Here is a 27,288-nt window from a genome sequence, read left to right as displayed (position 1 = left end):
ATGTAAAAAGCAGTGGAATTGCACATCAGCTATAGGATAGGGTGGGGTTAGGGGAGGGAGGGAAAGAATATGATTGTTGTAACCAAGGAATAATGTTCTAAATTGACTTAAAAAAAAAAAAAGCCCTCTTCAGAGAAATCCTCTCTTCCTAACTTGCCCTAGACTCCATCACTCAAGTTAGTTCAGGAGCAAGGATCAAATCAGCAACTGACCAGAAGAGGGATCAAGGCCAAGAGCCTGAATCCCGAACTGGAGAATTGGGGGAGGAGTCAGTCTGCAAGTCAATAGGGCTTCCTGTTTACCCACTTTCCTCACCTGACACCCTTATCTCTCCCTTTCTTGTGTGAACCCAAGTAAAGTGTCTACTACTTAGAAATCAGGACTGGCTAGATCCTAATACTAAGAAAGGGGATTGAAGATTTGGGGAGAACCATACCTTTCCCCAAAGAGCAGGATTAGCTCAGGATCCTAGGGATCCAAACAATCAGATTCAAGGAGCAATCCTTTCTCCTAGGCTGAAGGGTAACCCTAGGTCTCGGGGTAGGGAAGTGGCAGTTGGTCTATTTAAGAGACTGAGAGGCAGAAGAGTCTATCCTATCTAACAGTTGAGACCAAAAAGGGAGGCAGGGTGTCATTTACCAAAGCTCTTTCCTCTAGTTCTTAACTTCCACCTCCCAGAACCATTCTCTGAGGAGACATATTCTGTCCCTCAGGGAAACAAGACTGGGTTACATTCCCAAAAAGGAAAGAAGGGAAGATCAATCTCTTTCTCCTCTCCATGCTTCCAAATGTCTCTCTCCCTCCATTTCGCACGCATGCGCGCACGCGCGTGTGTGTGTGTGTGTGTGTGTGTGTGTGTGTGTGTGTGTGTGTGTACACTTTCTGGCCATACATTACACCTTGGCATCTTTAATGCCTGACTAAGCTCTAGGTGCTCCATCTTACCTGTGTAATTTATTCTCATCTGGTCTTTCTGCTAGGAAAAGACTTCACATTCTTGAGGTAGACATGTACATAACTCAAGTATGAGTTTAAGGTCTGTCTGGTACTTTCAACCTAGCTTTTTAGCCCATACACTGAGATGGTTTTGCTGGAATATGGCCCCTGCACATGGCTTCTTGGAGCTATAAGTGAAAGATGGACGCCAATGGACCAGATGAGAACCCTGAAAGGGCTGGGCAAGCCCTCACATCAGAGGGCATTAGTCAAAATAGTTTTGGAATGAATGCCAAAGTTGGCAAAAGATCAAAGTAATAAATAGCAATCCAGCATCTAGCACAAGGTATATGGAGAATTCAATGAATCATTGATTGTAGGGACTCTGGAACAGTGGAACCCTAGCAATGAGCCTGTGAAATCCATGTTAAAACTCGGGTGGAGGTCCATTAGCTTATGAGAAAACTCAAGATGCAGGGAAATTATCAGGTAGAGCAGGGACATATACATACATAAATACACACACACACATGGAGCATATCATGACAATATAAAGATTGTGTATGTGGGGGAAATAGATATGTCTCCATACTCAAATGTATGTACATAAAATACAGTGATCCAGAGACCCCTGCAATAGGTGAAGATCCTTGAAGTAGCAGCATTATATTTATCTTATTATTTATATATATATTTAAGGCTTTATAAAGCCTTCTCACTATCCTATAAACTTTTTTCCATGCTCTTATAAACACTGAGCCAATCAATGCTCAGGATACAGAACTCTGCACTGTGGTTGGTCGCCTTTCATTCAATCAGCCAATACACAAATATCCACTTTGCACTCAGCTGTGTACAATCTCACATTGGCCAACTTGTGCAAAAGAATAGTATTCATCTGTAAAATCCCACTCTTTGATAGAGAATTAGATATATTTTTTTTAAAACCTGCAATACAGTGAAGTCATGATAAGTGAACTTCAATATGGCAAGGGATAACTGTATATATAATTTGTGTAAGTGTATTATAAGCACATATGCTTATTTATAACAGTATATATTTGTTTATCTTTCCTAGGAAAGACTCTAATGGTTTTTTTCTTAAAAATTATTCTTATTATTTATGGTATCATTTTGTTTATTACATATGTATTTGAAAAGCAGATGCTAACTTCTTCCACTTCTAGTATTACCTTGTGATAGGAAGGATTTGGGGAAGAAGGGAAGAAGAGAATGGACCAGAGACAAGACACAGAAGTTTGATGGAATGTAGGAAACCAGGAAGTACAGTGGAAGATCTCAGGATTCTGGGGTAGGATTCTGAAGTGGGCAACTCTTCTGGGAAAGGGTTTGGAACTCTGGAGAAGTAAACAGCTCCAAAACTAAACTCTCTCCTACTATTGATCTTTATCCTGGCTCCTGTGAGAAAACTACCAGTTTCAGATATACATCTTTGATCCCAGACTCTGAAATAACATCTAGTGAGGTCTCAAGAGAAAATCACCAGTGACTGTGATCTGAACTTCTAAGTTACCTTGGTGGGCTCTGCCAACATCTATGTGACTAGGTCACTCCTGGCCCCAGTTCCTGACTCAACAATAATCTCTGGCTTTCACTAAAGACTATAATTTGTGTGGGCTTAGCTTAGGTAGCCAGATATGACTGGGAATAGGGACAGTGAGGGAGTGAGATTAGCCTCAACTCTGTTGAGGATCAAAGCAACCTTTTGTAGGGACAGTGGTGTGTCAAAAGGTAGAAATTATTAGTGAAAGGAAATTCCTAGCCCACATACCTCATCTTACTCAAATCAATAACTGTTACTATTTTAAACGGAAGTCAGATTGCATGTTCAAGATTGAAATATATAGAGAGAAGCCATTTTTCTCTCTGTGTCAGGAAAAAAGTCATCAACAGACTAACCTCATTCAATAACCCAATTACCATCTTAAACTTGAAATGCATCTTGTACATATTGTCATGATATTACTTTTAGGCAACTTCATTTCAATATTTGAAATGTTGTGTACTATACCAAACATTAACTGAACCAAATTCAAAATAAGTTTTTAAAAACTTGGTTGCTCAGTTTCGACAGGTGATAAAAGTATTTTTTTTTTAATTGACACTGCAAGCTTACTGAATAAGAACAGTCAAATCTCTATCATCATCATCATCATCATCATACATTTCTATCACTACAGGAAAACTACAGTTGGTAAATAAGAAAGTGTAGGAACATTTAAGGAAATATCTTCCCCCTATCACCCATTCTGAAAAATAGTTATTCATATCAAATATTATATAAATTCAAATGAAATCTTTTAAAAAAACATACGCTTTCACAATCCTATGAATACCATCTGTTTTTGTTTTTTAAGCAGAAAAATAAAAAAATACATTCCTTCATAAGTCCTAAATATTTAAGAAAATCAATTAATTTTTAGCTCCAATGCTTAAGCTTATTTACCTTCAGAAGTAATAAAGCAAACGCCATTAGGCACTAATAAAAATGAAAATAATTTTGATTAATGAACTTTATTGGAGAAGAGCAAAAGAGACAATCATGTGAGGAAAGATTAAAATCTAAAAAAAGTGTATTTAAAGATCCATTTCTCTATCATATCTATCTATATTCATTAATTTATCTATATCTATACAACTCTCAAATCTACACTTACAGTGCAAGCTATTCTTAAAGGTGGAGGTCCTGGGACTTCAGACAACCTTCATCTCCAACCATGCAAGGATTTAAGTATCCCTCCATCATTTCAAATTCAACATATTAAAAATTAAAATCTGCATGTCTAAACTGACCCTGACCCTCCCCCATCCATCAAACACATAACTAATTCCCCTCTCCTTCTTGATTTATTTTGATCTTTACTTATAAGCACATTATCTTCCTAGCACAGATACACAGTCTTAGAGCCTCCATCCCCTCCTCTCTTTTTTAAACCCTTACCTTCCACCTTAGAATCAATACTATGTATTAGTTCTAAGGCAGAAGAGTCGTAAGGGCCAGGCAGTGGGGGTTAAGTCACTTGCCCAGGGTGACACATCTAGGATGTGTCTGAAGTCAAATTTGAGCCCAGGACCTCCTGTCTCTAGGCCTGGCTCTTAATCCACTGAACCTGATAGCTGCCTCCTCCCCCTCTTCTTTTGACTACATATTGTAATAATTTCCAAGTCATATCAAATTTTTAGAAGTGACAAATATACTACCATCCAACACCACAGTGAGAATACAAACATCTCTATGCATGATATTTTAAAATATAAAACCTTAATTCTGTATCCTATTCCACACAGCAGGCAATTACAGAAAATATTGTTGACTGCTGATTGACAAAGGACGAATGCATGCTGCCATCTAGCATTACAGCCAAGTACAAAAGAAAAACAAACATATAACCAAGAAACAACACTATACTGAAATATAGCATAGGAAGAAGTTATTAACAAACTAAAACTGATGAAATTTTAAATTGGGAACTTCTTTAGAAACCAACAGTTTCAAAATTGATGTGGTAACATTTGTGAATCTACATTATCTTTAAATAGAAGATTTCAAAACTTTGCTGGGTAATGTACACCAGGTGTCAAATATTCAGAGCCTGAGCCAGATTAAAATGTAACTGGAAAAAGTTTAAAATTATATAATACAATAGAACATAAAGGTTAATTTGTGTTTTTTTTAAAGCCAATAACAAATAGCTCCTGTGATCTGTTTCTCTTTGAATTTGAAACCACTGGTTTTATTTTAGTTTTCAAACAATTTGCAATGCCATCTTTTTTCTTTTCTAGCTTTATTTTTGATCTAACAAATTGATGGTCTGGCCACACTCTGACAGATGACTCATGAATGAAGAAACCTCTTCTAAACTAATTGGAAGGCCTTCCAAATCAAAACTGCCCATGACTAAAATCAACTTAACTGTTCTCTTTCATATATGCAAAAAATCTGAATCCTTGTTATTAATTACACAAGTATTTTCATACTATATTATACTTTGTGCATCCCAGGATATTAGGTTATTTAACAAATAAATTACCACTTAGGTGGGTCTCTCAAAAATATAAACACTTTTTAAGAAAAGTTATAAATTTCAGAACCAAACATTTTAGTGTTAAGTGCTTGCCCCTAAATATTAACTATAAACAATTATTTATCCAGCTAAGTAAGCTTAGTAGATAAGAATACTAGACTTGAGGCCAGGAAAACTTAAAATCGAATCTTATTTTCAGGTAATTTTGGCTGTATTAACCCTAGGCAAGTTATTTAAGCTCTCCTCCCATCAGTTTTCTCATCTGTGAAATGTGGATAATGAAAAGCACCTACATCTTACTGTGGCTGTGACAATAAAATAATATGTGTAAAGCACTTTGTAAACTTTAATGTAAATACATTCAGTTATAGTAGTAATTGTTGTAGTAGTAGTAGGTGTTGGTGGTATCATTATATGTTCATTTTAAAACCATCCTCTGGTGATTAAGTCCTCAACAAAATAGAAATTAAAGAGGTCTAGTATTATCAATAATGGTTGGAATGATGAGCACTTGGTTATCATCTCTGTGGCCATGGTAACTCATGAAACAAAGAATAGAAACATGGCTCTTATTTCTCCCTAAGGCATTAGAAGATGGATACATTTCCTTTTCTAGGAATATATGTATTTTGAAGGAAAACCTCAGGAAAAGGGAATCATGAGAAAGGACTATTCTTCCTCATGGATAACATAAGTAGTAAATGTAAATATTAATAAATATTAAAATAGTCTATGATAAAGATAGGGACTGCACTATTTTCCAAAAATTAATTAACTATTATGCACAAGTTATTCCTGAATCAGATGTTCAATTTGCTAAATCAAAAATAAAAATTAATATAAAGCTAAAAAAGAAAAAAATTGAAATAAAAAAGATAGATCAATGAAAACAAATCTACTTTATCAAAAACAAGTCATTCCACTCCAAAAATGGATAGAGAAAAACAGACATCTAAAATGAGATCTACAGAAAGTTAATAAATTACTATCAACTGTCATAATTAAGGAGATTCTTCCCCCAAACTAAAACTCTGTCAGGAAATATCTGTTTTACCTGAACTGAAATTGATTAATTATACTCTGCATAGTGCTGGGGGCCATCAGACCACGACACTTTGACAGTCACGCGTGGTAGCTGGGAAGACCACAGAGTGGTCCTTGGCGAGATGTGACTGCCCATTCTATCCCCCTTGCATTACTTCTTCCATCGATGTCCCTTACCTATGAATCGACATGATTATTATTCCTCCTAGTCTCAAAAGAAATAATGCAAGAGCAAAACACTTGTACTCTAATTCCCCAAAACATCACCAAAAGATCCTCAAACCCAATCCCAAAAAGACTATCATGGGTTAACTTTTACTTAGGTATATAATTCCCAGAAAAACAGCAGCTACAGGTCAAGCCCAAAACTTTCTCATGAAGCCAGCACACAAATCAATCATAGAGGCCCATACAATACCTACAGGTACAGTACAGGTACACTAAGCTTCAATATACCTCAGTGACTCAATTACACAAATCAGTAACTCAAACTCCCTAGTAAGCCACCTGTGACAAAATCATTCATCTTGTATTCTGTCTGTAATCACAATACAAAAATATAGAATGTTAATCAAGTGATTTGTTAAAAGTTAATGTATCACTTTTCCAATTATCTCTTTGATTTTGTGTATCTGCATGCCAAGAATATGGAAATAAAAATAAATCCCAAGCCTGGGAATGTCGGAGCAGCTGAGATGCAAAGCAATCCCATGGTCAGTATGATTAAGTTGTCTTCCATTTACTATTTATTTTATTTATTTTGACTGATTGTTCGCCAGCTGTCGGGAACCCTGGAGTTGTGAGTGGGGCTGGACCCCAACTGCAGCAGCATAGGATGACTACATAGATAGATTACAGATTCACTGCAGTGACATTATACTTTTCAGCCATTTTTTCACGACTCTATTTGAGGTTTTCTTGGCAAAAATATTGGAGTGGTTTGAGTAAACTGATTAAGTGACTTGTCTAGGGTCATGCAGCTAGTAAGGGTCTGAGGCCAAATCTGAATTTCAGAAAAATAACTCTTTCAGACTCCACGCGTAGTATACTCTATCCACTTCATCATCTAGTGGCCCCCTACAGTTGGAGTATTATCAGATATCAAATAATATTATAAAACAATCATAAAAACTTGGCTGAAAATTAGAAAAGAAAAATTAGTTTAGATTGCATAAAACCTGCAAAATTAAATATAATAGATCAGTGTCCAATTGTGAAGATTGGATTTAGCTATCTCCTGATTGTAACAATGAAGATACCTAGTCTAACAAAATCAGGAATGTCTTGTGAACTTTATATTACTCCACTTAGTCTACTTAAGTCTTACAAAATCAGGAATGTCTATACCCATACTTAAGGATTAAGTATTTATGAGGATGGCCTTTGATAGACATGGGCTAGCAAATGACAAATCAGAAACAGCTGACAGACACCTGGGCTGTCCTAAGTCAAGCTTAAGCTACCATTGGTACAGATGAGACCCAGGAAAGTGATGTAATACCGTCTATATATTTCACATCACTTCCTCTCTTTGGCCTCTTTCCCTGGAGAGGTGGCTCTAGAGGGCTGGCAGCATGCTAAGCATTCCGACATCTTGGCATGGTGGCAGCTATTGTCCAGTTTGGTGGTGAGTTTTCCCTTGATACTATACTGGGAGAAGCTGAGTAGCTAGTACAGGTTCAGGCATCTTAGCTGAGCCCTCTTGGAGTTTAGGCTGATTCCTTTCTCCTTTAGCTTCTAACACTATCCTCTTAAAAGCCACTAATTTGAACTCCCCCTAACACAGGCCAGGTGGGAAAAAATCCTACACCTTTTCCCTCTCCTTTCTCTTCTTCTTCCTCTATATTAATTAAAATCACCATAAATTTCTAGCTGACTTGGGTATTTTATTTGGGATATCCCCTGGCAACCAAAAATTAATTTAGTTTAGGTCACAACCCTAAAATTATCCTTACACAACTAAATTCAAGATGACAAAATATTAGGGGAAACACTTCTTCAACCAAACTGGGTTAGACCATCAACTTCTGAAATATATCCCCCAAAGCTCCAAATGAATAAGCTATCATATTATGGGGGAGGGGAAAATTTATTGTGTTCAGAAAAAAAAGAATTGGTCACTATTATAGCAACATGCTGTAGTGAAGAGGAAAATATAATAAATAATATTTTATCCAAAATAAAACGGAAACCATATGCAGCTTATTTGCCCGTTAGAATGTAATGCATCCTGCAAATAAACAAGGCATATTATAGAACAGAACAAGATTTGGTTTCAAAGAAGCTAGGTACAAATTCCAACCATCACTTTTACTATGTGTATGACCTAGCGTAAGTACCTGAAATAGGCAGGTCTTAGTTTCAACATAGAAAAAAGGAATAGGTCTACATGACCTCTAACATTCCTTCCAGAATTTGTTTTATGATCCTATAACTAAAGAGTATATAGACAGGATCAGTAACTGATGCTGAACCTTTTTCAAGGTTGATTATTCACGTTTCACCCAATTTCCACCTCTGGCTCCAAGAAGCTATAGCATGTGCAACAGTCACATTCTAACAAAAGCATCTCAGTAGCCAGGTTAAAAGTAACCAATAGTTCTCAAACCTGTTAGCAATTTAGGGGGAGGTCTACCCCAAGAATGAGAAGACTTCTGCCAGCAGAAAGAGTAGAAAAGAATAATTTGTTTAGGCATCAAAGATCACGGTTATCTACTATATTCCAGTCAGTAATCCTGGCTTTTGTCTTGTCACCAGGCTTTGATGTCTGATTACCCTATGGTCCTCCTTAAAATGAAAAATGAATAACTAAACATATAATAAAAGTTTGTACCATTATCAGTTCTATCCTCTTGACATCAACATAAGGTAGCTTGATATTTATGAAAATATTTATATTTATATTTATGAAATGACATTTATGAAAAACAAATTTAGTTGCAGACAGTCAAAACAGGGAAAGGCATGACACAAATAAATATGAGAAAAGTTTCAACTGATTTAAATAGGGTTTTTAAATTGTCTTCTTTTAATGTTTTTGTTGATGTCTTCAGGTTTTTTATATCCTCATAGTTTTCCCCAATATCCCTCCCTTTTCCCCTTCCCAGGGAGCTATCTTATATAACAGAAGAAAAGGAAAAAAATTGGCACAATCATTCAATATATAAAAAGTCTGAAAACATGTGCAATAAATAACATTTGTGGACCTTCCACTGCTGTAAATGGTGGGTTGGGAGTGTCCTGTCATCTCTCATTTTTTTGCATCATTTATAGAAATTTGTTTTCCAAAATGAAGATACTAATTCATACATCCCACAATCCTTCTTATTGCCATTTTGAGGTCATTTTTGCCAATCTGCAGAGTAGGAAATGAAATAAACTCATGGTTAATTTGCTTTGCATTTCTCTAATTATTAGTGATTCGAAGCATTTCTTTTTGTGGTTGTGAGTACTCTGTAATTCTTTTGAGAATTATCTGTTCATGTCTTTTGACCACTTATCTATTAAAGATAATTTTTTTAAACATATCAAACTAAAGTTTTAAATAACCAATCTCTATGAAGAAAATAATCTACATGTTTTCCTAACCAACTATTATTTACTATAAAATTTTAAAATATTAAAATTTTAAGCTACCTATTATGATGCAACTTTTCAGCACTTAAAGGCTTCATAATTTTATCAATGCTCTGCTGATTTAGAAGTTAAAGCCTCCATAACTAGGTACTACTCAGTGGTATTGGAAAGAGGTATCAAACTCAAATAAAAAGGTATCCCTTCAGACAGGGAGACCACCTAGCTGGCTACTGCAAAATTCCAGGTGGGAGCTGATGAGAGCCTACATCAAAGTAGTGGAAGCTTTCAGAGAAAGGAAGCATATGGAATCAGCAGGCCTAGGGTTCAGGGAAGGAGGGTGAGGAGCTGAAGATAATGCCCGAGTTGCAAATCTGAGTGACTGGGAAATGATGGTATCCTTCACTGTATTAGGTAAGTAAGGAAAGATGGGAAGGTTTTGATTTAAACTTCATATCCTAGCCCTTAACAGCTCTTCTGCTTTGGAACCGATATTAGTATTGATTCTAAGACAGAAGATAAGAGTTAAAAAAAAAAGTTAACTGAAAAGTATCTGTCAGTATTGTGGAAGCACTTTTTAGAAATCTCCACTTCTAATACCAAAAAATATTTTATCTTGAGTAATAAAAAGAATTTTCTTTACTTCCAGTTTCAAGGTGAGATTTTTTTAAATTTAAATTTGTTATATTAGATTTTTTTAAATTTAGATTTATTCATGTTACATTAAAAAAATCCAATTAACTCCCTTCCCTGCCTCTGTTAAGAGAAGGGATCAATTGAAAAAAAAGATATATGTATACATGAAATTATGTCTTACTTATTTCTCTTTATCAGTTCTTTCTCTGGAGGTGGGCATGTACAAGTTATTCTTGAAACAATATTTCTGTTCCTGTATATAATGTTCCCTTGGTTTTGCTCATTTAACTATTCATAATTTCACATCTTTCCATGTTTTTCCAAAATTAACTTGCTTGTCATTTAGTAGTATTCCATAACAATCTTATGCCAAAACTTGTTTAGCCACTCTCCAGATGATGGGCATCTAATTTCCAGATCTTTGCCACTACAAAAAGTGCTCCTATAACTATTTTAGAACATAAAAGTTCTTTTCTTTCTCCCTGATCACCTTAGGAAATAAACCATGGTTATTTTAAACAGTCATACTACTATTTCTTCTTGTAGGACAGTGTTGGTGACATATAGAAATGCTGATGATTTATGTGGGTTTGTTTTATATCCTGTAACTTTGTGAAAATAATGGTTGTTTTGATTAATTTTTTAATTGAATCTCTTAGATTTTCAATATATATCATCAAATTATCTTTTATTATTACTCTTTTGCCCATTCGGGTGCCTCCAATTTCTTTTTCTTCTCTTAATTACTATTGTAGAGAACAAAATACACTATATCTGCCAAAACAAACCCAGAAACTACATATAGTCATAAAACACTTTTTATACTAATAAAATCAGATTGCAGTAGGTGTTAGGAATATTAATTGTTCATGGGTAGTGTTGTGAGGACATAAGATTAGATCTTTGCTGCAAAGCAGGAGATCCAACAGGACAGAAGCAAGGTCAAGATTCCGGAGCTCTGAAGAAGGCAGTTTCTGACAGGTGGTTGCTTCTCTGGAGGAGAGAGGGGAGTTGGTGGAGTTGCTCTCTGGAGAAGGAGACTTTTAAGCTGCCAGGAGACTGGACTTTCCAATAAACAAATTTTCATCTTCTGGAAGTGGTAGAAAGAGTGATTAACACTCCCCACAGGTGGACTGTGTGAGTGAAGTCATTTCTCCCCTTCACAGTTAGTTGTTATATTTATTTATCTATGTGCTTATTATTCCATATACTATTTCAGTAGGCAAAGCCAATATAATTCAAATGAAAATTCTGTCTAAATTAATCTATTTTAGTAACATCCAAATTACCAAAAAATTATTTTATTGAACTAGAAATAACAATTTATTTAGGAAAAACAAAATGTCAAGAATATTAAAGGAATTAATGGAAAAATGTAAAGAAAGGTTTAGCAGTACCAGAATCTGAACAATATTATAAAGCAAAATTTATCAAAACTATCGCTTAATGGCTAACAGAAAAGTAGCTCAGCAGAACAAGACATAGGACAAACAGTTGTAAAAGATTATAGTACCCTTCTGTTTAACAAAAGTAAAGATCAAAGTTGTTGGGATAAATTACTATTTGATAAAAATTGTTGGAAAAACTGGAAAACTGGGAAGAAATTAGATATAGATCAACATCTTACACAATTATCAAGATTCGGTCAAAATGTATACATGACTGTAAAGACAGTACCATAAGCAAATCAGAAGTATAGTGTAAATCTTAAAACTGTTCAGACTCTAGCTTAGAAAATTTGGTTAAGCTATTCCCCATTTAAACAATGGAGGTACTTGATCAGGAATGTATTGGGAACTTTAAAAATTACTCCATCCTGCTCAGACAGTGCCTTAGGGAAAGATAAAGTTGTAAAATTCCTTACTGAACAATGAAAAGTCCCTAACTCAAACTTATTGTAAAACTAGAACCTTAAGCTAGGTCTATTTTTAGAGCTAATACAAAAGGGTGCTAAGTACCTATAAAGGTTAAATTAATCACTAAAAGGTCAAGCAACTTACAAAAGGCAAGCTTAACAAAAGGAGGTGTGAGGTTTTAGTCTACCCAGAGAAGGTGATAAAAAAAGAAGATGTGAACTAAGAATGGCCAGTCCTGGGGAAAATGTCTACTGTGATTGGTAGATGTGAAAATTTAGGGGAGGTGACACAAGAGAAAATTTTCTTTAAAAGGAAGGAGCTCCAGGTGGAATTTTGGGTAGTTGGAGTTTTGGAGTTAGTGTGGAGGAGCTGGCTCTCTGAACTTAGTTAGAGTTTTGCTTGGGACAAAATCTTGTGGTGAGTGGATAAAAGACTTAAGTCTCTCTTAAAGCTCAGGCCTAGGCCATAGGCCCTTCCTACTATTTCCTCTTACTCTGTCTCTTTCCCTTCCCTTAATTCCTTCATTTGTATTCATTAAAATCTCCATAAAAACCCATCTGACTTGGGTATTTTCATATTTGGGAATTTTCTCATGGTGACCACTTATTTTTTATTTAAATGAAGACACTAAAAATTATCTTTACAGTTTGGCCAAAACCTTCACAGTTTGGCAATTCACAGTCTTGAAAACCATATTTTTTCACGGTTATAATACAGAACATATTACCTATCATGTCTATGGATAGGTCAAAAATTTATGGATATATGAGACAGAAAGCATTGAAAAATTTAAGATGGATAATTTTGAATATATTAAATTAAAATGACTTTGTACAATAAAACTAATGTAGACAAGATAGAAGGAAAATCGTAAGTGGGGAAAATTTTTATAGACAATTTCTCAGATGAAAGTCTCATCTCTACAATATATACAGAACTTTGTCAAATATATAAGACAAAAGGTTTTTCATTGGTTATTAGAGTAAGGGTAATAATTTAGATAATTAGATAAAAGAGAACTGCCTTTTCCCATTCTCGTATTGACAGGATATTGACTCATTTAAGGGTGATCTTTTCTCCCTAATCCTAGGATAGGAATAAGTCTCTACTCCACAAGAACTATCCCCATTCATTTTGCATTCCTTATATAAGTATTTGGAAGAATTGAAATAAAAATCCTTCCTAGATGGATGGAAGATAACCATCCACCTAGGGAGGGACCTCTTCAGGGTCAGTAAAGAAAGCACAAAACCCCTTGGGCTCTAGAAACAAGGTTTATTTTTTATAATAGAAGTAATGGGGAAATGATAAATAGGTTCTTAAAACTGTAGATCTAATTGCCACCCAACCTCTTCCACCTCAAAGTGAAATTATTTCTTCTTCTTGAAAATTCACTCAAGCTACTCTAAACTCCTTATCTCTAACTAAGACCCAGAAAAACCCAGCTATCTGACTATAAGCTAATCTGATTAGTATGGATTATCAAAAGAAATGAAGAGGCAGGAATCACAGATGAATTTGAGCCCTTACCTAAAGTCTAGGGTTGATCCTAGGTATACCCAGAATTCCAGATGACCAAACTCTGGAGTTTACTATCACCAAATGGATTTCTGACAGATGGATCTCAGGCCGATGGTCTCTGTACTTCAGAGAAAAGCAGTCCATTCCAAGGCAAACTCTCAAACCCAGGAATCACTAATCTCTCCACAAGATTAAGGATTCCCAAGGGGAAAATTGCCAAAGCAAAGATCCTCCTTCCAGCTCAGCCAAAACAGGAGTGACAGTTAAAAACAGCCAAACCCCAAGATCCTCTTCTTCCTTCCAGAATCTTCCCCCTTGGGCTTTTATCTAAATTCTCCTCTTTCCCTCTTAAAGATAATCCATGAAATTTACTTTATCCCTTACTTACTTCCTACCGAACCCTATTACTTCCTTTAAGATAGAAGTCTAAGGGGGCAGCTGGGTAGCTCAGTGGATTGAGAGCCAGTCCTAGAGATGGGAAGTCCTAGGTTTAAATCTGGCCTCAGACACTTCCCAGCTGTGTGACCCTGGGCAAGTCACTTGACCCCCATTGCCTAGCCAGTACCACTCTTCTGCCTTGGAGCCAAGACGGAAGGTAAGGGATTAAAAAAAAAAAGATAGAAGTCTGAGAGGAAGGGGATAGAGATATGGTTATTCAGCAATTACTAATATTACCCAAGAACAGTATTGCTAACATTATCCTGATTTTCTTTTTTGTATTTCTAAAAATGTTACTTAAATTGTATTGGAGCAGAGATATGTTAGAAGTCATGTCCATTTTGGATAGATCTCGAAGTCAGAAAGGAACTGGAATTAGTTCAATCTTAAATAAAATTATTTCTAGCAGACTGGTGCTTAAATGGAGGGTAATGAGGAAAATTAATGTTAAATTATATTTATTAGCAATATTTCTTTGTGAAACCATTCATTTTCCCAAACCCCTTAACCTCCCCAAGGTTAACCTGCTTCCAAGTTAATACAATTACTCCTAAACCTTAAGGTATCTAAGTGGGCTTGGGCCTGTCTTTTGTTTAAGGCAAAGTAAAGCCCTTTCTTTATCTATAAACAAGAACACTTTCCCAAAGACATCTGAAAGCATAAGCTCTTCTTTGTTTCCTGACAAACATATCTGGATTTGGGATGATCAGGTCCACAAAAGGTCATGAGCCACTGAAAAGGTGACTGAGACAACTTATATTTTCCTAGCCAAAGAATGTTAGAAGAAGTTAGGTTTCAAAAGTTCCCTGAAATTCAATTTCTTCACATACCTAGCTGGGTATGTTAAGTTTTCTTATCCTTGTTTCCCTAACTGAATTGAAGCTACAAGATCCATCCCCTAACCTCTATGATGAAGAAATGGGGAGGGGGTCACCTAGATGGCTCAGTGGATTAAGAGTCAGGCCCAGAGACTGGAGGTCCTCGGTTCAAATATGGCCTCAGACACATTCTAGCTGTGTGACCCTGGGTAAGTCACTTAACCACCATTGCCTAGTCCTTGCCTTGGAATCCATATACAGTATTGATTCTAAGATGGAAGGTAAAGGTTTAAAAATAAAAAAAGAAATGGGGGAAGAGTTGAGATCTCTACATTTCTCCTCTTCTTTCAAAATATCCACCAATCAGGGCTGTCAGAGAAGGTTCAAAAGCTGTACTATCAGGTCAATCAGAAGGAAGATATAACTCTGTTACAAGGCTCTGCAACTTCCTGTGCCTTGTCTGTCTCCTTAAGGGGCAGAGGGACCTGCATTTTATTAATAAATAGCATGATCCTATTAATAAATTATTTTATTCTCAGGAAACTGGCCTAAAATTCCAAGCACTTCAAAATATTTTCTTTGCTAATATCCAGGACTCATTTTGTGCCTCTGATGATGGATAAAAAGGAATATGCTCCTATATATGTATGTAAGCTTTGTTATTAAGCCTGAATCCAAAAGGGGTGAGGGAGAGTAAAACTCTCAGCTAAAGTGATTTTTTTCTCTCTAGATTTTTTGACACAAACAGAACTAAGCAAATTGTGATATCCAGTGATAGCTCCCAGATCCAAGAATAGATATAACACCCAGAATGATGTGGTACCATAAGGGTGGGGTGTATGTGTATGGAAAATGTCTCAGAGTAATAACAACAACAACCATAACAAAAGCTAGCATTTATAAAATAAGCAAGAATGGGGTTGGATTTGAACTTGGGACTTCTTGGCTCTAGGTTTATTGTTCTACCTACTATATCCTCTATAACACTTAGCTGCTTCCTTTCTTCCTCCAAATTAAAGGTCTCTTTCTAAAGATTAGAAGATACAATGCCTTCTCTGAAAATAATAAGCTCAGTTCTCTTTAATAGGTTTTTCTTTTTTTCTTTAACAAAACAAAAAACAAAAAACAACCTTTATCCAGAGCATCAGCTCCAAAGCAGAAGAGCAGTAAAGGATAAGCAACTGGGTGTTCAGGGAGGGGTAGTATCTCTGGTATGGAGGGCTTCTCGTGCCCTCTTAGGGCAGCTCTCCAGCCTCTGACCCTCACCTGACACCCAGCTCTCACTTGTGGCTCCCAGTAGCTGCTAGCATGCGGCAGCAGCCACACCCCAGGCAACGGCTTCGACAGGCCGGCTAAACCTTGTGAGGGTAGCCATCGGGTCGTCGACCCCTGGTCAACCAAGGCTTTGCTCACCCAGCATGTGAAGACTGCTTCGGCCGAACAGACGGAAGAAACCAATAAGAAGGTTCAACGGCTGAGAGGGCGACGCAGCAAAGCACTGTGGAGTGCTTAGGGCGTGTTGGAGCACAAAAGACAACACGGCCATCCAATGCAGCTGAGGAAGTCTCCAGGTGTAACGACTTTTCGTGCCACTGGACCCAGGCTTCCAACGCCGAGAGAGTGGGACTGTCTCTGTGCATCGACTTTTCCACTTAAATCTCCTTCACGCACAAGTGTTTTTGTGCACACTCATCTATACACCATAGATGAAAACGCACAAAGATAATCGTCATCCTCGGTTACTGAGAGACTACTACTATAACTGTAACTATAACTACTTGCCTATGGTCACACTATTGGGAAGTGTCTGAGGCCAAACTTGAACCCAGGACCTTTCATCTATAGGCTTGGTTCTCTATTCATTGAATCACCTAACTGCCCCCTTTAATATTTTTTTTCCCTAAGAGTTTTTGATACTAATAATAACTTTTTTTAAAAGTCATGAGTTTGAGTTAGCGAAAGTAAAAAGCTACAAAGTTCAAAGAAATCTTGCTTGGTCGACCAAGTAGAAATACCTAGATTCAATAAAAAAAGATGTAAACAAAAGCCTCTACTCTAAACATAATATGACACTCTTTCTTTTCATTTTTATTCCCAGAGCTTCCTATTCTTTCAAGCTTCTTACTTCTTTTTTTTTTATTCTTAGTTCTATTTCAAAGTCACCAAAATGATTTTGTGTGTATCTTATAAAGAGGGTGCTAGGACTGAAGTCAAAGAACTAGTATTGAAACTCTGACTCTGATACTTAGCAACTACATGAGACTGAGCAGTCCATGTCAACCCACCAAGCCTCATTTCATCATTTATAAAATCAAGAGAGTGGACTAAAGAACTCCTGAGGTCCCTAAGTCTATGGCCTTATGCTCTTGGAATTTTGTTGAGAAGGAAGAAGATACCAAGTCAAACCTCTCTGGTCAGTTTTAAAAGCCACGAGTGATCTTAAACATAAATATTTAATTTAAAACTTTATGATGGCAATCATATTTTAAGTAATTTATGATCAAATTTTATTGTAACTATAACAGATTTATTCAATTCATTATTATAACAATAATAGGTTTGTTGATATAATACATTTATTCAAGAAGGAATTGTGAAAGATATAAAGATAAAAAGCATTGGTACTCCACTCCAGAGTGGGCTGAATGAGCTCCTCCCCTCCTTCAACACCAGGAAGGAAGTCAAACCCAGCAGGAAGGAAGTGCTAGTCACAAGACCCAACTGCCACTCCCAGTTACCCTTCCCCCACTGAAGGGAAGGGGGTTGCACTTTGCCCAAATGAACAAGTTCCAAAAAGCTGCAAGGCCATAGTTGATAAAGGTCCTGGAAGAACTGCAAGGCCACAGTCGATACAGTTCCTGAAAGGAAATTGCAAGGCCACAGGTGTTGGGGCAGATATCTTGCTAATCCCCCCTTTTAAAGCTGCTCTCTATAAATATGCACTCTTGGGTTTGCCCCGGCATGGTTCTTTTGGGGAACCATCCTAGCGCTAGTAAATAAACCTCTCCCTGCTGCCTGTTGCATTGTCTCTGCGTGTTCCTTTGTGGGGTACTTCCACTTGGACCCTAACACAACCAACGGTCAATCTTGTTTCCTTTCCACAGTCCCTAATTAAGGAATTTATAAACTAGTAAGAGAATTAAGAAACATGAGAATAACACAATCTACAAACAGCAAAGAAAGTGGAGAAAAAGAGAGAGAGGTTCAGAAGTAAAACCTAATGCAAAGTAATGTGGAAATTGATTCTGGCTAGGATGATCAGGGAAGGAATGAAAATGCCATCCAAAGATGGCAACAATCTCTATAGGCACAAGTGGGAGGTACCACATGCCAGTTAGGGATATCTCTTTCTCAGACGTAGATATTGGGGATTATGGTAAAAATTATAATACTTTTTAGGCATTATCTTCTTTTCTAATAGTGCCAAATATTAATAGGTTCAGTAGACAGCCAAAGGTCTGCTATATTACTCAAGAAAGAGAGGATAAAAAAGAACTTATTCTCCATTCTCAAAAAAAGGTCTAGTCACACTCCTGATTTCTCTTCTAAAAGAACTTGCCAACTTCTTCCCCCACTTTTAATTTTAACATGCTCTATAGGTATATTTCCTCTGAAAATATAATAGGAAACCTAACTAAATTTTTCTTGTTTTGATTAAGACTTATCTGTAGGAATAGCTAGTAGCACAGTGGATAGAGTACCAGGATTGAAGTAAAGAGAACCTGGGTTCCAATCTACTGGGTTCAAATCTGGTTTCAGACATTTCTTAGCTGTATGACCCTGGGCAAGTCACTAAACCCCATCTGCCAAGCCTCTTCTGTCTTGAAATACTTGAAATACTGAGTATCAATTTCAAGACACAAGGTTAGGGTTTAAATTGAAAAAAAAAAATCTTGTCTGCAACTCTATACTCTTTTCTTCTACCAAAGATTTAAATGAGTCTTTAGATTGGTGTCAATTTTTCTTACTCTGCTAGCCTGCATTCAGTTTAAAAGTAAAATCCTATAACCAGGGAGTCAATCAGCTTAGTAAATTAGGTATCAAGGAACTTTCCTGTAATCTCATCACAATACATGAACAAACCCTTCATCTACTTGGAAGGACCTTGGAATTTGAGGCTATTGGATGAAAAGCAGATGATACCAGATGAGAAAAATATCTTGTGATCAGTCCAGAAGATTAAGTCATTCCTCTTAGTTGATCTGCAGAGGGAGTTAGAGGGGAAAAGGGGCTGCCTTCTTTCTCACCCAGCCTTAGAGGCTGTGAGCGGATGATGACTTTCTTTTGTGGTTTATTCTTTCCTACTCTTAGGTGAAAGAGTATTCTGGGATGAGTGTCTAGGTGATATGGTGAGTTCAAGAGATCCAAAATGTCTCACGTGAGTTCCAAAGAAGGAGTAGTAGCAGTGGCTGTTGTAACAGTAGTGTCTATTAACAGAAGAAATACTTGTTGATGGATGTGGGAAAACAGTACTCCAATGATGTGACTGTTTCAGAGAGAGACCCTTCATGGCCTAGAGAAGTGCTAGCTGTAAGCTCTCAAGGGGCCCAGCAGAGCTACAATAAAGGGAACTTTATGAGATTTCGAAGAGAAAAGGGTTTCCTTTTGCCACATGCTTTCCCTATATATGTGCCTTGATATTTTTTTTAAACTTAACTTCTGTTAGAATCAATACTGTGTATTGGTTCAAAGGCAGAAGAGTGGTAAGAGTTAGGCAGTAAAGGATAAGTAACTTATTCAAGGTCATACCACTAGAAAGTGTTTGGAGTCACATTTGAACCTAGGATGTCCCATTTCTAGGCCTGCTTCTCTATCCACTGAGCCACCCAGCTGCTCCCCTCAATATCTCTGAGGTTGAGTATACTCTCCCTAGGAAGGAGTGAGCAGGAGGAGAGTGTGAAGGAAATATTTAGTATGAATGGTTTTTACTATTACTGTCTTGGTAAATTCCTTTGTTAAGTGTTCACTAAAGCTCCTGGCTGAGTATCAATGAGATGCACACCAGACAGGGTTGGCAACAATCCTAGAATGCTAAGAGTAAGTACCAACCACCCCTCTGGAGACTTTCTTGAACATGAGTGCAAGTAAGAAGGAGGAGGCCCCAGAGGGGCTATTATACATGGGGTCTTCATGTGAGATAATCATGGGGTCATTAACATTTAAAACAACCAAGGAGAAGGGTTTTCTTACTAGGACTCTTACATAACATAGCTTAAAGAAATTCATTAGAAAAAATTGGCATTTTCCCCCTCTTCTTTTAGATTGTAATTGGTTAGTCTGTTTAAAATTCAGACTAATTTCTTTAAGATAAATTGTCTGTTTGAAGGTTGATGTACTGAAGTTCCAAGACCATCCAACTATTCCAAGAAGTGGGCCCAGTACATTAAAATAGCTTACTAATGCTTCCTTTTTCTTTTAAGGTGATCCAATCTCTGCTTTATGGACCAATAAAGAATAGCATAATAAGCCCAATGCTAAGCTAAATGTTAGGGATATATATATAAGCAAATAAAATATCAATTATTTATATTTATATTCATTTATATTCAGATGGTAGAAAATAACATAACTGGATTATTAAGAGAAGTGGCGAGGTGGGGGTGAGGTGGATTTAGGAAGCAGTGGGGTGGACAGGTAGAGAACCAGATTAGACAAAAAAAAATCACTTATCTGAATTTATATATAAAATCAGAGATCCAGCGACATCAACCCCAAGTACTTAATGTCTTTTGTGGCTTACTTGACCATTTTCTTTTTTGAACTAAGCCTATTCAGTCTAGTGAGGAATGAATATGAACATTCAATTGGAATTTGCTGGGTGATGCAGATTCCTGGAGAAATTGTGGGTGCCTTATTTTGTTTCAGGGATCCAGAGGATTTAGATGTGTTGTAGGTATGATGGAACTTCTAGAGATATTTTTTCAAGACTTCTACTTTGACTCTGCATGTTTGAGATCTGTGGAAAAAGTTTTGAGTGCCAAAAGTTGTTGCAAAGACAGAAAGAAATTTTGCAGAAGTATCATGTCATGGACAAAGTGGGCCTGTTTAACAGCAGAAGTAGATTGGTCTATCACTGAAAGCTTGCCCTGCAATGAATTTCATGAAAACTTCGAAAAGAAAAAAAATCTTCAGAGGAAAGAGTCATAAAGTAATCCTTGACCCCATATCTTCTTCATTAAGACTGTACTTTAAATCTGATTAGCAGGCTAGGGGGAGAGGAGGAAGGTGGCACATGGGGCATAGTTACCATGGAGAGCATGAAAGGCAAAGCGAGTATGGGGAACAAGTGCCCCTTGCTACATCTTTTCACTAAATCATTTTTCTAAAAGTGAATTCATGTCTACTGGCTAATTAGTAAGAAGAATCACACTAGTGAGCAACTAGAAACCTTGCTCCTCCTAGGATTCCCCCCTAGAATACTGAGAGAAGACAACAGCCTGTTTTTGGGGACCTCAACCTTCAACCACTGGAATGACTTGGATAAAGAAGCTCAGAAGGGATATTAAAATAAGATTAGAAGGCCAGAATCCTGAATGAAGGAAATGCTAATACCCTTGGTCTCTCTCTGGTCAAAGAACATAGAGGTGTCATATTTTAGAAAGGACATTGACAGAATGGCTGATAAACATAGATGAACAACCAGGAAAGCTATGTAGTGATATAAATAAAAATTAATCTTAGAGACTTTATACTAAATTTATAAGTATGTATTAGTAGAGAAAGAACGAGAGAAATCAGGTTTCCAGCCTAACTTAAAAGTTCCCAGCAGAAGTTTTAAGTCGTAGTTCCTGGATTCAGCAGCCTGCTCCAGCTGCTTGCCACAGGTGGCTTATAAAGGTAAGTTCTGGCTCCCTTGCGAGAGAGCCCCTTTCACGAGCCCCCCAAAAAGGCAAAGAAAGTCAGCCTGCTTCACAAGCTGGCTTTTTCAGCTCAGTCTAAACCCTCCTCTAAGATTTCTTATTAGCCAGGGTTTCACTTCAGTCCCTACATGTCATATCCCTTGACTACTGCTGGTCAGGAATCTCACCTACCATGCTGGCAAATTAAGACACACAACTCTGATCTCTATTACATGAGACTTCCAGGATTGGACTGGGTCCCCCAAACATTCAATTCACACAGTAGAAAGGAAATCATATCACCATAAGAGTAGATAATATTTAAGTAATCAACAAGATAGCACTTTCTTAGTATTTAAAAGGCTATCTTGTATAAAATAATAACTAATATGTATATAATGCTTTAAAGTTGCCAAAGTGCTTTGAATATATTATCTCATTTGATCTTCACTAGCTTATGTGGTAGGTGCTGTTCCTAATTGCTATTCCAGGTTATTTCAAATTACTTCAAAAAAATCCACTGTACCACACCCAAGAAATCAAATAATAGTAATTAGCATTTATATTAGTTTGGCAGGAGGTAATCTCACATTCTACCAATAGGGGTTTCATAATTCTTTAAAAATGCTGGTGATTACTTCCTGAGAAGTTTTTTTCTTTCAGATCCTGTTTTCTGGGAAGCCATTTATATTTTTCTAAAATAAAAGAATTACTTTACTATGAGATAAAATCGAGGATTATAGCAATATAAAGGAGCAAACAGCATAAATTATCACAAAATAGGGAAGTACAGATCTTACTTAAATATTATTTACTACAGCTATCTTAGCTGAAATTTAGAAGTGACAGAACAAGCATACCTGCTGCATTCTAGTAATGAAATTTTAAGGCGGCCTTCCTTAAGTCCATACTGTTGTATGTATAGAATTTCTTCACTTTCTTCTGTCATTTCATATGGGAAAAACGGCTTGAATCTGACAAAAATTTAAAAGGAAAAAAGTATAAGTTTCTAGTTTACAAAAAAACCATAAAATACATTGACATAACCAACTGTAATAGAAAACCAATTGATCCATTCTCTCTTAAGCTCATGCAAATGCATTTTTTATTCAATTGGGCTAGGATTAAATTCAGAACTTTAAAATGTATATCTCACATTAGAAAGCATTAATCCTTCCAAATGCAAACAAATCAATACCAAAGTCAAAAAATGAAGAGATATCTGTTCTCCAATTTCCATACTACCTCATATCAATACCATACTATCTCTTGGGAAAACCTAAAAGCTCTCAAAGGTGTTATAGATTAATATCATGTTAGTTTTAATGTATCAAAGAATTAATGACTCATTATGAAAATGCTAACCTAGATACTAGAAAATCTAAACATTCAGTCAGTAAATCTAGTCTGTTCAGGGAAAAAGGAAGAGGGACAGGGAGCAATACACAACTCTATCTAAAACACTGGTGCTTATAAGCATATATCTCTCTCACCATACTCTTCTTGGTAAAGAGAAAACAAAGTAAAGTTAGGAAAAAGTCTAAGATAAGATAGATGGAAATATAAAATTAACAATCATAATTAAGAACATCAATGGGGTGAACTAAAAAGCGGAATCCAACAATATTTTGTGTATAAGAAATGCATGTGAAACATAAGGTTCAGTGTTAAGTTCAGAGTTAAAATGAGGATCTAGACCAAAATCCATTATGGCTGGAATAATAATCACAATCTCAGACAAAACAACAGCACCCCCCCCAAAAAAAAACCACTGCAAAAATATAGACGATTAAAAGAGAAAAATGAGAAAATACTATGCTGAAATGTACCAAAGACAACACCAGTAATTTTAAAAAATATATAGTTGGCTATTATAATTCCTATTCCTATTAAAAATCATAAGTCTACACATAGTATACCACAATAATCAGAATATTTATTTAAGATAGAGCATAGAAAGAAATTAAACATAAAGGCAAGGCCTGCTAAGGAAGCAAGGTCTGATTCTACAAATACAAAGCACTTCCTTGTATATGGGATCAGACAAGATGGTCAGCAGAATTTTCCCTGGACAGCTGGCCCAGATCTTGTTGCCAAATCTCCAGTGGAGAAAGTCTCGATTTCAGAGTTTATCAGAGCAGAGCCAGGGTTCAGATATCATTAATGCCAAATGTTGAATATGGGGTTGTCTGGAAAATCTAAAGAAGTCAAAGGCTATCTGGGTCACATTGGTTCTTATCAGAAGAGTTAGATTCTCAATAGAAATCATGGCTTCTGTCCCTGAAACTTCATACTTTCTTTATACAGTGATGTTTATTTTCTTTTTCAATTATTTTAAAAATTTTATCTTTTATAGGCAATTTGGTTAAATGACTTGCCCAGAGTCACACAGCTAGGAAGTGTCTGAGGTCACATTTGAATCCAAGACCTCCCATCTCTAGAACTGGCTCTGAATCCACTGAGCCACCCAGCTGTCCCCTGTTTATTTTCTATATTTTTAAAATTCACAAATCTTACATTTTTCAACAATATAGTTACATGTAGACATCAAATAGTAAAGGATCTAAGTACTCAAAGAGCTAAGAGAATAACAGAGAGAAATAGACAACATAACTATAAAATAACAGCAGTACTGACTGGTATGTATCATTTGATACTAGTTAAGATATTAGAGAGGTAGATGACTAGAACACATTAAATACACAAAGTTCACAAGAAAATAAACACAGTAGCCTAGTATTTGAGGTTTGATCAATCCAAAGACCCCAGCTACTAAGATAAGAATTCACTATTCAACAAAAACTAAAGAGAATACTTGAAAGTAATATGGCAGAAACCAAGCACAGAACAACATCTCACTAGATACACCACCACATAATGGTGATTGTCCTTTGTACTCCAAGAGGAACAAAATGATATGATATTGGAATCAATGTACAGTGTTTGGCATCTTATCTTGCTTAGTGATCATCAGAATTCTCTTAAAACAATTTAAAGGAAGCAGTTCAGTTTTCTGGCATGGCAATGGTAGACTGTCCAGGTTGCATAGGCATACAACAGTGAGGACAGCACAAAGGTCCTAAAGATCTTCAGTTTGGTAGGCAGCCTAATACCTCTTCTCTCCCACATTTTCCTTTGGAGTCTCTGAAACAATGGGTTTGCTCTGGAAATACATGCATTAATCTCATCATCTACGTGTACATCCAAGAAAAGTATATCACCAAGGTAAATGAACTTAGCCATAGCATTCAAAATTTCTCCATTTGTTATAATTGATGCTTCCATGTATGGATGGTGTGGTGCTAGCTGGTGGAGATCCTCTTGTTTCCTTAGTGTTGTTAGGCCAAAACTTGCACAAGCATTAAAAATTCAATCCATATTCTGTTGCATCTCAGTCTCAGAAGCTGCAATGAGTGTACAGTTGTCTGTGAACAAAAGTCGTGCACCAGATCTCCCTCCACTTCAGTCTTGGCTTATTGCCTTTTCAAATTAAGTAAGTTACCATCAGTGCAGTAGATGATCTTGATGCCATTTTTGTCCTTGTGCCTAACAATGGCACTAAAACATTATGGGAAAAATCATGGGAGCAAGCATATGGCTTTGTTTTATTTCCCTGGTAACTGGGAAAGCATTAGAGCATCATCCATTACCCAAAACCTGTGCAAGCATGTTATCATAGAGCTGGTATAGAATACTGGTGAACTTCTCTGGGCAATGTTAAGGGTAAAATTTATGGTTGGACTGAATACATTTTTAGTTGGTAGCCAGGAATTTTAAATTCTAAATCCCAATGAAATACTCAAATAAGAATGGAATTTTTTGTTGGTTTAAGAATGAAGATATTATGGAAGAAAGAGATGAAAAAGAGAGAGATACCAGGTAGGAGTTCAGAGGCCCCAGCCAGGGGAGGGGGAGAAGGGGGAGGAGAGGGGGGGAACAGGAGAAGGGAAGGGGGAGGGAGAGGATTAAATCTACCACGACTTCCAGTCATGAGGCCTCCTCCTAGATGAGGTGCCTCCTCAGAGACTAGTACCTCCAGAAAGCCAAGGAAAGGGGATTAAGCCTTGCAGTCACCATGAGACAGTCTAAGGGAAACAGTCTGAGGTCTCATGCTTCAGCTTCCTCCACAGTCAAGTTCCACCACCAAGTTCCTCTCATAGGAAGAGACATGAAATATAAAGAAAGTCATTTAAGTGAAATTAGCCAGAGAGGATACGTCATCTAACAAGGGTTGCACAAGGGGTCAGTGGTGAAGACAGAAACCCAGAAATAGAAATATATCTAGGACAGCATTGGCAAATTTTTTAGAGATCATGTGCCCAAAGTGCAACTCCAAGCTGCTTGTGACCCTCCACCCCCACATTACCCCAGACAGAGGAGGGAAGAATGCTCCTATTGGGTTCCTGGACAGAGGGACTAGGCATGCAAAAAATGTCCTTGGGCAATGTGAAAAGGGGGAACAGAGCAGCACCCCTGTGCTGCCCTAGCACCTATGCCATGCCTTTACAAACACAGGTCTAGGATTTTACCCTCTAAAAATCAGTGCTGAAAAATATGATGGAAATATTCTAACCTGCCATTTAGGATACTTACAGAACAATACTAAAATTTTTTCCTCATAGCAAAAATAGTCTTTTAGTTTTAAAAATCTTTTCTGTATGAAACTATACAGAGGGACTTCATGAAAACTTAAAAAAAAGAAAAAGGTTTTGTTTCTCTTTGCTGTTATTTATGATAGCCGGTATTGCAAAGCATTATCTCTAGTGAATCAGGACACCTAACTATTTGTGTAAGGTTTGTTTAATAAAGGATAATTTAATAAAGTTATTTCAGTTTATATTAATTATCTGATGCCTCTTTATAGCTTGATGTCCTCTGCATTTAATCCCATTAGATATTCAGCATTTTAGTGACAAACTATAGCTTTAGTAAAAAGTAACAATTCTAGTTATTAACTGATTTAATATCTGTATATAAGAATTGGTTATCAATAGTCAAACAAAGGGTGAGGAAAATTAAAAATCCCCTATATTATTTTGCCAAAAGGGAATGTGCACATGATTTCAGCATCCTATAATATGTCTAGGAGTTTCTGAGGATGTGGAGTCATATTATCTCATGTGGCTTTGAAGCTACTGAATAACCTTTTCCCATCTTCACTATCACCATGTATGGAATGGACAGCTATGTCATCTGCCATATGGAAAAAAGATAGGACAAAACTTGACCTTCTCGAAGGAGGGAATTCAGCTGCAGTTCCTTCTTTAATATGAATTACAAGCACTTAATTTCAATGCCCTGAAGACCAAGAATGCCCAACTTATAAAGGAAAAAGAGCTGTAGTTGACCTGCATCCTCCTCCCTTTATGGAGGGGGATTTGTGTAACCTGACTATGTTGCATAAAGCATAAACACCAGCCAGCTGATAAGCTCAGGGTCTCTTGCCAAGATGGATCCATCTGTAGACCACTGATTTATGTCATCTAGTTCACAATAAAGTCAGATTTGCTCAGATCAATTTCTAGTATTTTTCTTTTACATTTGCCACTAACCATAGTCTAATCAGGGCCAAGTCATTTTT

The 27,288-nt window shown here is 36.7% G+C and overlaps 1 protein-coding gene across 2 annotated transcripts in view; it reads right to left on the bottom strand.

Moving 5' to 3' along the window:
- PDZD8 (PDZ domain containing 8) overlaps positions 1 to 27,288 on the bottom strand; it is a 158,145-nt gene that overhangs the window by 68,751 nt on the left and 62,106 nt on the right. For both annotated transcript variants that reach the window (XM_007478927.3, XM_001377255.5), the window contains one exon: positions 22,568 to 22,681. In XM_007478927.3, coding sequence (XP_007478989.1) covers positions 22,568 to 22,681 — 114 coding nt within the window. The remainder of the gene's footprint in view (positions 1 to 22,567; positions 22,682 to 27,288) is intronic.

The sequence above is a fragment of the Monodelphis domestica genome, chromosome 1, assembly GCF_027887165.1.
Source record: "Monodelphis domestica isolate mMonDom1 chromosome 1, mMonDom1.pri, whole genome shotgun sequence".
In the NCBI taxonomy this organism is placed as follows: Eukaryota; Metazoa; Chordata; class Mammalia; order Didelphimorphia; family Didelphidae; genus Monodelphis; species Monodelphis domestica.
Note: the sequence above shows the minus strand (reverse complement) of the source record. Positions and strands in the feature narration are given on the sequence as shown.